Source organism: Oryzias melastigma, linkage group LG3 (genome assembly GCF_002922805.2).
Source record: "Oryzias melastigma strain HK-1 linkage group LG3, ASM292280v2, whole genome shotgun sequence".
NCBI classification, from domain to species: Eukaryota; Metazoa; Chordata; class Actinopteri; order Beloniformes; family Adrianichthyidae; genus Oryzias; species Oryzias melastigma.
The window spans coordinates 3060332-3072501 of NC_050514.1; the positions used below are offsets into that span (position 1 = coordinate 3060332).

The following is a 12170-nucleotide window of genomic DNA, read 5'->3' on the forward strand; positions in this document are numbered from 1 at the left end:
AGGCCACTCTCCTGACAAGACGGTAATTCCTATCTGCCATTGCAAGAACACTAGCAACTTTTTCCGTTTTGTAGCCAAAGATTTACACCACTTCAATATTTCTCACCAAGCCTCTTCCAACTGTAGGTGGTGAACATGCGCTAGTAAACCATAGAGCAGGAATAGTCAACTTCAGACCTTGAGGGTTGCAGTATCTGCATTATTTCCAGATATCCAAGACCAACTCATGACTTATTACCTGATTCAGGTGTCTTCAGCCAATTAGAACATGGAAGAGCAGGGTATGCTAGAAAACATGCAGGAATGGAGTTGCCTATCCCTGCCGTAGAGTAAAGAAAAAGAAGAAGAAGCCCCTCCCCACTTGTCCAGTATGAAAACCATGGCCAAAACGGATGTTCGTTTAGTGCGTTCTTGAATGTGGGTCAATTGCTCGTTGTGTATACAGCTACTTACTGTCCATGGTCATAGACGGTCGAGGAGGTCTGTTGGCACGGTGGAAACTCCATTAAATAAAATTCCCACACATAAGCAAGGTTTCAAGGAAGTTTCTCTGCATACCTACTAGTAGTTCACCTTCAGAGAGACTTTTCAGTACAACAGGAAACAGTAACATGTCGAAGTGGATGTTTAAAACTGTGCAAAGTAAATATGTTAATTTTCCTTAGCAAGTACTTGCCATAGAAAAACATTCACTCACGAAGAATGCATAGTTTTTATCAGTACAACCAGAGAGGTAAGAAATGTTTTTTTGGTGTCTTACTTATCTCCCATTTAGAGATATCTTGCAGTATAATTTATGATGACTTACTGCATATCTTCCAATAGTGGCTGGTCTCTAATAGACGGCAGGTCCAACAGGTGTTTGTTGCTTTACTCGCCAGTCTCTAATAGTGGCCAGGCTCCTTTACCACCCTTCCGCTCCACCAGCAACCCTTCCCTAACCCCCTCTCATAGCTCGTGCACAGTTGTACAGTCGACGTCTGTCTATGATCTCTGTGTTGTGCAGCGATGGACAAGAAAGGCTCATTCAATTTAGCATTTAAACTATGTGCAGTGGCACACGCCAAAGAACAGTCTGGTGAGGAATCCGCACCACATTTCTTGGGTTGATTCTGTATCAGAGAATGGCACAAGGAGATGGATTAAATTGAGAAGAGAGAAAAAGGAGCAAGCGAACAATTTCCTGCAGGAGGTGCAAAGGAAGCCAGCGACGAATTAGAAGAACTGGTTTGAACATGGATTATTGAGTAAAGATGGAAAGATGCACGTCTCCAGGAAAATGATTCGGATACGATACAGAGATTAATGATGCTTCAAAGAGAAAAGAAACGTTCACAGCCGGTGCTAGTCATAACATAATACAATGTAATACAATTATTTTAATAAATCCTGATATGTTTATTTGGTGTTGTTAGCATTTTTTGACCGAATTTCCCCATAAAATGAACCCAACAGCCATCACCATACTGTCTGTGATGGAATAAATGCCAGTTTATGGCTGGAATAAAAGCCGGGGCTAGTATTAGAAGAATACATCATTAAAAAAAGCTGTTGCGATGATATGGAAATGATGTATTAGTTGTTGCTTTTTGTTTAACTATTCGTTCATGCAGGGCTGGCCGTGGGCTGCATGACGCCTTAGGTGAAACGTGACTTCTTAAAGCTGTCCCTGAGGGCCTGTCTTGCTGCTTTTTCATTGTTAAAGTTTTAAAGAAGCACTAACACATAACTTCAGACGCGCACACACACCACCATCACCTAGCTTCAACGGGGGCTAAGTCAGGCAAGAAAGTGATTGATTATGTTAAACTTTTGAGTTATTTTATTCATGGTTTTAATTATTACCTTTTTTAGCCGTTTTGCACAAAATGAGTGGTTTGTTATACTAAACCCCTAATTCCAGCAGATGGTGCCCTAGGCGGTCACCTATGCCCAGGGCCAGCCCTGTGTTCATGCATCGCAAGTCATTTATTTCAGTCTGATCACTAGTATCACTCATTGCAAGCTTTGCTGATATCACGCAGCCCTAACATAGACTAAGGTGAGAAGGAACAGATGTGCTAATAAGAGAACCCAGGTCTGACCTAAAACGTTAATGTAAAACTAAGTTTTAATGGACAAACTGCTATGTAAAAAAGCATGTAATGGTTTAAGGCAGAGCAGATTGAAAAACTGTCAATTTTTCATTATAGCCCAATTTACAAAATTTACAATCCAAGTACATAGTCTAAAACAGGCTGTTTAGAAAGTGCTTTTTTTTTTAAAGCGTCTCTCCTAATGTCTTCAGAATACAGCACATGCAGTATGACCTTGAATATAAAACACAGGGTCCTCCTCTGCATGCACTGGTCTTGGTCCTTTTAATTACTTTCTCATTTGTGGGAGCCACCCAAGGTTCTGTTTATTGTGGCCTACTTCATTACTGTCACTAGGTCTGTGTGGTTGCCATGGTGTTACCATTACCATGTCCTCTGAATCTTAATTATCTTTCAACATCTGACTTGTGCCAGGGACTTTACCAGGAAAAACAAATTGAAAAATAAAAGCCAACCAACTTTACATCGGCAGGCCTGATAGACATCTCTCAGAGCACAGATGTTATTTAATAGTAATGTGAAGTGTTAAAGTAAGAAATATTGTTTAAATAATGTATCTGATGTGTTGCATTGAGCATAAGACGAGAAAGCACAACTGACCACCCAATTTACAAAGCACCTGTTTATATAGAAGTTGTAATTCTCTCTACAATGAGACACTACAAACTGCAAACTCTAACCTAAAACCCAGTATTTCCCTGAAATGAAAGAAAAAAGCCCATATGCCATGGCAGTAAATGTATGCAACAAATTCTAAGTTACATCAAAAAGCCCCCATCCATTCTTTCTAGCTGTTTCTTTAAAGTCCCACTCCGACCATCTTTTGATCTACTGGTCTTTCAGCTATGATGCCGTTTTTAGCCAAAATAGAAAAGAAAAACAAAAAAAAAATCTGTCATTTTCTAGGAAATAGTTTTTTGCAGACTGGCAGCACTTCATTGGAAATTTGGGCTGTACTTATGTGCAGTGTAACCCCGCCCCTTTTCCATAATCCATATGTTTACATGGTTTTCTGCTTACGGCCCCTCAAAATCCTAAGCTAACATTAGCGGTGCAACAAAAATGGTGAGAAATACTGGAGCAATCCAGCCGTCTTTTGGGCCAGACACCAGCTCGGACGAGGAAAACAAAGAAGTTAATGGATGTAGTCCTTCATAAGTGGATCTGAATGGAGCGGAACAGGGAGCTTATAGCCCACCTTATATATTTTCAATATAACAAATGTGCTTTTTTTCAGGCTTTTTTTATTTGTTCCTGAATAAAGAAATACTCAGAGGGTGTATTCATACTGGAAAAATGATTTGTTCTGGACCAGGTCCCCTTAATTACTTCCGTAAAGAGTCCTAAACCTTACGTTTGGTCTGTATTCATACTGGAGTCTACCGGAGATTTCTGTTCTGGACCAAAACTTGTAAACAAAGCCATGTGACTAAATATCTCTTCAGCTATTGGCCAGCAGTTACAGGGGCGGGTCAAAAGACAGAAAGAAAAATTGAGGTATTGCGGTTTGCCAAGATTGTTCATTAATTCATTTTTTTTTTTTTTTTTTCGCTAAACAATTTTGAACGTCTGTATGACGGCCAGGTTCAACACCTTTTCTTGCTACTTTGGTGCATCAGAGGCATGTTACAAGGTGGTTACTGGGGAACGCCATGGCTATGTGGTATGCTAAATAGATGGTCAGGAAAATGGTGAGAAGCTATGTGTATAGTTTACAATATCTCAGAGATGACTACTTAATAAAAAAATATTAGGATGCCAAAAGTTAAGATTTTTGTTGATGGTTATTGGTAATCTAAATTAATAAAATGCCAACATTATTTCAAGAAAGGTATAGGGAACATTTCCATTTCCTACATTAGATTGGTTGTTAGTGCTTGCTGCTTTACTTTCTTTTTATTTCATTAATTTGGGGGGAAAAGACCACAAGAAAAATACTTTTTTTTTCCTTCCATGAATTGACTTTATCATCAATATCTGAGAAAATATTTATTAATTATAAAATCATCTTAAGATTTGTTAAATGTGTGACACTGGGAACAAGTAAAGAATGAATCTTCTGTAAAGTTTTTGTATTTTTTTAAATAAAGACACTTCGGTACAAAGAATTGCAGCCTTGACCTTGTAAAACTGTTGCCATGAAGACATGCATCAAAGTGTTACTGCATGTGATGAGCGTCTCCAAACAATAAGCTCTAACTTAAAAGCAAAGTCTGACATAATTAATCAAGAAAATCCATTTCGTTTACAATGCGAGAACATCTTAAGACAGAAGATCTGAAGACCTATTATACTTCTTCTTCAAGTCGACGTAAGCCAAAGGTGCAAATACAGCTTTGTACTACCCAGTTTGAAGCTGCAGCAAAGGTAGCATGATGTAAAGTTGGGTGGGAGGACGGAATATTCGACTCTGATCTGAGCCTTTGATGTCACAACTCTGCAGAACTAAACTGCTCCTAGAACAGCACATATTCTAACTTAGAGAGGCCGAAAAACAAAAAAAGGGTTATGTACTTGAATTAGGGCCACCATAAAAACAAACACAAGAGAAGACGGTCAAAATGCATGGACATAAAAGTTGTAACATTATGAGAAAAAGTCAAAATTTGACAAAAATGAACCTGTAGAATTATAAGTAAAAACATTGTTTTTTTTGATGAACTACCAGAGATCTCTGACTCTTTTGTCTAGCTTTAAAGGGTTAATGTAAACATGCCTAGGATAGCATAAGAGTTAATTATATGACCTAAGTTTGACAATAGCCCATGGCATTGATGGTGCGCTGTAAACTCCAGGGAGCTCTAAAGTGCTAAAATCAGTACATCTTTTTTTTTTTTTTTTTTTTTTTGAGGCCCTAATACTCTATTACATGTTTACGGTATGTTGAGTTATGCTTTAGATTTCATTGTTGAGAGCCTTTATTGCTACCACTGATACCACTTTATGCAAATCTCCAAGAATTGCAGTCCAAATTACTCATTAAAATTTGATGTTGTGGGGAGTCCCAGCTGATATCAGCTCCTAAGAAGGGTCTTCTAAGGTAACAGACATCAAAGACACTAAAAGGACAACGTGAAATCTTCCAAGAAATGGTGGAAAACACAGCTTTGAAGATGCATAAAGGTGGATCATTTTAATCTGGATGTTGGGAGAAACACAAGGCGAACCCATCAGAGCCGCCTAACCCGGAGCTAGAGGTGCACAGTCATATCTCATGCAGCTAATGTCAATGCAGCCTTGTGTTCTGCCTAAGTATCAATTGATTTTTACAATGACACATGGCCACATGCCTCTAATGCTGTTTATGGCCCAAGTGACCAACTCAATTTATTCAAGGCATGTACTTCTTTTTTCAAGCCCGTATTGCAGAAGCTGCCAAAACACAATTTTAGAAGGAAAAAAAATGTTTATAAAAATAATTCCATTAAAAATGACATCCGTATCTGAAGGTCAAATGACCAGTTTACACCATTAAGGTTGTAATTGATCATGCGACTAATTAATTTAAAAACTACAGATGACATAATTTAAGAGGAGTCAAAAACACATACATATTAAATATTTAGAATATAAATGGTGGCAGATGTGGCTCATTTTCCTTAGAGACACTGCTATAACATAAAATAAGGCTGCCATAAATGATGAGCACATTGGGGGCCTGTGACCTTGCATAGTACAGAAAATTGTCAGCCCTTGAAAGATTAAGGATGCCAGTCAGATCACAATCGAAATGCAAAAACATTATTCATAATGGTAAAACAACAAAAAAAATTTTGATCAATTTTGATCAATTGGTCACTTTCAAAAAACGTGATTAATTTTTGTTTTTCAATGTACAAGTGTAGTTTCCATTTCAATGTAATTTCAATGAATAATTTATATTTTTAATATTTATACTAATTTATTTTTTTAAGTAAAAAAATGTAATGAAAAACCAAAGCAAGTTTTTGCTTTTAAAAAAATCATGAATTTGATCAAACTTCTAATTGAAGAGCAATTTTATAAAATTAATTAATTTTAAAAGATCTTTGTCGAATCTATGTAAAGTGAAATAAATTTTTTTTTTTAAGAATGGTCAATTTGGGTGTACAGCAAGTTTAAAAAGTAAAATAATTTTAAAAGAGAAAACATCAATATTAACAGTTTTTTTTCTTTCAGCAGGACTTAATGCTGAAAACGTTTTGAGAACATTAAAAGGAGTACGTCTACAATGTAATATTTATTTAAAATATCGAAGTTTAGACTGATATATCTAGCGAAATTGTTTTAATTTTAATTTTACTGCTAATTCGTTCAAATCTGTAGCTTTTACAAACACACTTAACCCTCGGTGGTCCTTGAACTCAGCGGTGAGTTTGCCAATCACATCAGCTCTGAATGAAACCTCCATTAGCAGTGTTTTCATTCAAATTTACCATTAAAGTTTCAAAACATTTTATCTTTGATATTTTTAATTTAAAACAAACATCACAGGAGTTATGACACATAATTGCATACTTTGGAAAAAATCTTTGGAAATGTGCATGTAGTTCAATGGAGCTTCGCCTGATGAAGACATCTTTGACAATGTTTTGACCTTTTCTTTGCTTTGTTTGTAGGTGCATGCATTTTTTATTTTGTCTCTACATGTATGATCTTTCGGTATAAAGCATACAAACTGTTTGATCTCAGTCTTTGCAGCAAAAAAACCCAATTACATTTACCACTCTAAGTAGAGTTCTGGACTGTTGGACTGTTTTGGGTTCACTGTGAAATTGTGTAAAAGAAATTAAACCTATCTGTAAAAAAAATAAAATAAAATAAAATAAACTGGGTTGTACAAAAAATTCTAGGTTTCAAGCATTGCTACAATAAAGCAGGTTTAAATATAAACTAAGCTTATACAGCATTACCTGCAATAATGCAATAACCTGAATGTGGCAGTTGAAGATGTCAGAGCTGATAGCTGAAAACACTGAATCTAAAAGTTTGCCAAAGTACCATCATAATGCCAAATCAACCAAAAAACTGCAGAAAAGTCCAATTTTGGCAAAACAGCTAGCATAATGCTAAAATATTAGCTAAACTCCAAATTAACCCTAAAAAACTCAGCAGTTTCTGAACATTTTAAAGTTTGAAAGGTGTCTCTAGCTGAAAGTACACAGGAGTTCACAAGTTTCAAAGTTTTTGAAGGATTTGAACAATTTTTCATTCATTTCCTATTGGGCATATTTAGCTCAATATTTCAAAAACTATCAAGTTTATAAATACCAAACGTACAAGTAGTAATGTTCTGGGCGAGCTGAACGTTTCGATACCGAGATTGCTGAAATCGCTGAAAGTGTAATTGAGTTTTTACGTGGCGAAAAACGTACGGACAAGAGCAGGAGAATCGTTGTCACTGCAAAAAGTCGGCTTAAAAAAACAAAAAAAATGTACAAAAATAAGGTACATATTGCTTAAAATAACAAAAATTATCATTATTGGCAAGACTTTTCAAAATAAGTAAAAATATCTAGCCTCATGGGAACCACAAATATCAAGCTAATTTAGACGAATATGAATATTATTTCTAAGATTAATTTTCTCAAAATGTTCCAAATGATTTCCTAAATAAGATTTTGCTAGTAAGGTTATCTTGGCATTATACTAACCACTAGGATCTGTTTCTTGAAAAACAATAGTTAATAGTTAATCTTGGCCATATACTATGTATATATATACCTATATACTATAGTGTGAGTGCTTTACAGCATTAATAGAGGAATTTGTTGGGGGAAAGGCTCAAAAAGGCTTTCTTTATTGCAAAGGACTACTAAGGGTTAAGGAAGATGTGACTGCAACTGACAGTTGCCTAATAGAAGAGAATCAAAGTCAGTTGTGGGATACATATGAATGAGGCATATTCTATGAGAGGCAAACATTTGTTTAGACATTAAAATTTGACCTTTTAATCCCAATAGTCACTAACAGACATGTAAAATAAATCACTTCCATTCCTAAGGAAAGGCCAAAAAAGAAAACTCAGGCACAAATAAAAAGCCAGAATCTTGGTTAAAAAAAAAAGGAGTAGGTGCGAAAACAACTTAAAATGTCTTCAACATTCTGTGCTTCCAAATTCAGCAATACAAGCTCGTGGTTGTGCAAATCTCTTTAGGAACTGGCACCAGCTCGCTTGTGCTTTCCCAGTTTGGAAAATAACTAAAGGTTGAGAGTGTCACAGTTGAAGGATCACCTTTGCCTGGAAATCCCTTTGCCTTTAACAGCACGCTGCCTTCTGAGCGCAATTTTTATGAGGAGTTCAAACAAACCCAGTAATAAATAGTTGATTACATCTGTGTGGTCTGTAATTACTTCTCGAGACTTTCCTCCTCAGGAGATAACATGCAGTCCATGCTGACCCACCAAATTTTAACCGTGATGCCCAACTACTGCTTGGAAGTGTGATGATGGCGTGCATTATTTAACATGCAGCTGGAAAAAATATAAGTCCACGGCTTGTTCTACGAATGCCAAGTTTTTTTTTTTTTTTTTTAATCTGTTCTAACATGTTTTTAAGTGTTTATTTACAGTCTACGAAATAACCCCACTTAAGATGTCAACTCTAAAATTTATCGTCAACACGATATCAGCCTGTGCGATAACAGTATCGCAAAAGACCATAAACTGTGATTAATTGTTACTTTAGATGTTACACACAGACTGAAACAATCTCCTGGCAACTTGAAGTATTTAATGAATACAATAAACCCAATTCTGAATTTGACCAATCGAATGGACCTCGTCACGCCGTTGACCAATCGAATGACCAATAGTTCATGTATCGGAAGTTGTATCATCATTGTAATATAAATGGGGAATGTTACGATCTGATTGTGATTGGAAATTGAGCCCAATCACATAGTTTCCGTTTTGATCAAAATAGGATGTTACATCTCAATCAGGGATCGGGTTGAAAAAGAAAACCTTTTAATTATAACCCAAAAGCAAAAGATGACTTTTTGTTTGAGGCAGTGAAGAGAAAAGGCAAGTTTGATGATGCGCGTGTGCCTTGACAGAAAAGTCAAAGATGATCCTGAACGGCTATGGAACAGCCAGAGAAACAGATACTGATGCGATCAGATTAATGAATTTGATCATTCAAAATGAACCATCATTGACTGTGAATCATATCACAAATTATGGTATGAATCAGATCGATGTTAAAATGATTCCTTACACCCCTACTGGCATCAGGCGTCAGAATTTAACTTATAACCCTAGACAATTGTTATTTTCTTCCCAATCTATTCAAAAGTCCAAAGGCAGAATGGATAAATTTGTGTCTAACACCCCGAATATTAATTTCATGTATTTAACCACCATTGGATTTTACCACCAAAAAGAAAAAGATGACTTTTTTGTTTGAGATAATGAGGACAAAAGACAAGTTTGATGATGCGCATGTGCCTTGACAGAAAAGTCAAAGACGATCCTGGACGGTTATAGGAATCGATACTGATGTGATCAGTTGTTCGATTAATGAATTGGATTGTTCAAAATGAACCAATTTCAACGATGAATTACATAACAAATTATGGTTAGAATCGGATCGTTGTTACAATGATTCCTTTCACCCCTACTGGTATCAGGCGTCAGAATTTAACTTATTTTGTGGAATCCTAGACAAAAGTGTTATTCTTTCCAATAATCTATTCAAAAGTCCACAGGCAGAATGGATATTTTTGTGTTTAGCACCCTACTATCACTGAATATTTATTCATTTGATAAAAAAGAAACCCTCCATTGGATTTTACCACCACTTTTTTGTTTGAGGTAGGAGAAAAGGCAAGTTTGATGATGCGCTGTGCCTTGACAGAATAGTCAAAGACGATCCTGGACGGTTATAGAATCCGATACTGATGTGATCAGTTGTTTGATTAATCGATGCAACTTCTCCTTCCAGCCTCCCTTCCATCACTCACACAGTCAGGGATGCAGTTTGCGGACGAGCGCAGGGACTCACACACACTACCTGCTATTCCAAACCACGTAAGGACCCTCGTCCTTCCCCACACTTTCCCATCATTCCAACTTGCTCTAGTGACAGACCGCAAAAGTGCTGAGAAGCAGAAGAGGCGCTGACAGCGTGTTTCCACCACAAAAGGATGACTGTGTGCAGGTCGGAAAGATAATAGTCTAGTTGAACAGATTAGCTCTTCCTTCCTCCTCTGAAGTCTTGGATGCTCAAAGTGCTTTCAGGGATCAAGGATTCCCTATCTTTGGCCGGATCGGGAAAACCTCCAAGACTCCCAGATTCCCGACTGTGAGGGTGAAACAGAAAAGAAGAAGGAAAGAAAAAAATGTGGAGTTTTACCTGGTGTTGAGGCTGAAAGCTGGACACAGAAGCAGTAAGCCAATAGCTTGGATGAATTTCATAGCTGTCTCCCAGTCCCGCTTCCTCTTCCTTCTCATATGCCTCGCGCCTTTCCGTGTCCCCGGCTCTGTCGCTCTCCAGCTGGATGCCCGGGTTTTTTAGCGCACTCTCTGCGCGCGCACACACCCAGACACACGAGCCGCGCGCGCAGACAGATGCAACACAGTGGCTCGGCGAGAGGGAGGATCTCTGGCTTTAAATAACACAGGGACACGGACTGACTTGGTAATGGAAAAGAGCGGGCGGGGCTGAAATCAAGAGACAGAGATGTAGGAGTGATATGATGTCAGCGCCCACGCTGCTCCAGCTATTGGTGAGAGCTTTTGCTTTTTTTTTTCTTCATCGTTTTTTGCTATTATTTGGTACCGCCTCAAGCAAAAACACCTCTTCATTCATTTCACTGCGCTTCCTCCGTCCTAATGCAGGGAGATAGAGCGGGAAATAATTAGCCAGAAGAGTGAAACACCTTCAGGAGACAGCTCAGGTGATGGCTCAGACAGTTTATAACTCAAATAAACAAAAAACTGTTCAAATCCAGTGGCAAACATCCCTCAAATATTTGATAAACGTCTTTCTGTGACACCTATCTCATTAGCATAATCAAAACTTTACTTAAAAACTCAATTTTCACTTAACTTAGTCCACGCTTTCTAACTTGTAGTTCATTACTACTCCACTAGAGGCACTAGAGGGACTTTTCAACATGGCTGCCTCCGTGAAATCTCAAAAACACTTTTGGCGGGGAAAGTTTAGCTAGTTTTCTAAACTTTATGGTGAGAATAACTCATCTATTGTTAGTCTAGTTTTATGAATGACTACCTGCTGTATTACTATATTGAAAAATATTAATTTTGTTCATAAAAACTTTGCAATATAGTTACACAATGCTAAGAAAAATGAAAATGTTAATCAAATTTATACTACTTATAATAAAATAATATATATATAGGGATGTGTATCATGGACATTTTGCATGTTGAAGTAACGTGTGCAAAAACTCACCAAATCTCAACACATCATTCAACATTTATCTCGTAAAAATAACATTGTTTTTTGTAGACTTCATTGAAGGGTTTAAAAAGGATCCCTATAAACAAAATAGGAATATTTGTTCTTTTTTATGTATTTGACATTGACTCTGATGCCATGGAAGTATATGTATTAATTCATTGATTTTTACCTTTGCTTGGCTATAAAGCAACATTAATTTATCAATAAAATATATTTACACTTTGAAGCCGAACAAAAGCTGACCATTAGTGTTGTAAACATTAAGAATATAGATATAAAAAATTCATCAAGTTATGAAAGATACAGCATTATCATTAACAGTCAGATTATGTTTATAAAAAGGCAAAAAATTGACAGAGAAGTAAATATTCTTCCTGTCGCGCTTTCCACTGTCTTTGCCTATTTGTGAAACAAGCAAAAAGACGCCCAATCACAAGCTTTCAATTAGAGTCAATTACAATTGGCTGAAGGTGAATCACAATGAAGGATGTTTGTTGTGTTCTCCAAGCATCTAATAACCCTTTTTTTCACAGCACTGCAAACAATATCTTAACAAATTAATATGACACCCATTTTTTTTTAACCACAAGGAACAAAACAGTCTTAAAGACCCCAAAATACCAGGTTTGAATAGTATATACCTGTAAAGCGCTTTTCTACCTTCCTCG

General features: G+C 36.8%; 1 protein-coding gene across 2 annotated transcripts in view; it reads right to left on the minus strand.

The window, feature by feature from the left end:
• luzp2 (leucine zipper protein 2) overlaps positions 1-10964 on the minus strand; it is a 260222-nt gene extending 249258 nt beyond the window's left edge. Inside the window, exon 1 of one of the 2 annotated variants that reach the window (XM_024295794.2) lies at positions 10432-10964. In XM_024295794.2, the coding sequence (XP_024151562.1) occupies positions 10432-10529 (98 nt within the window). In that variant the 5' untranslated portion in view covers positions 10530-10964. The remainder of the gene's footprint in view (positions 1-10431) is intronic. The other variant, XM_024295793.2, reaches the window with a different exon arrangement.
• Positions 10965-12170: the final 1206 nt, after the last annotated feature.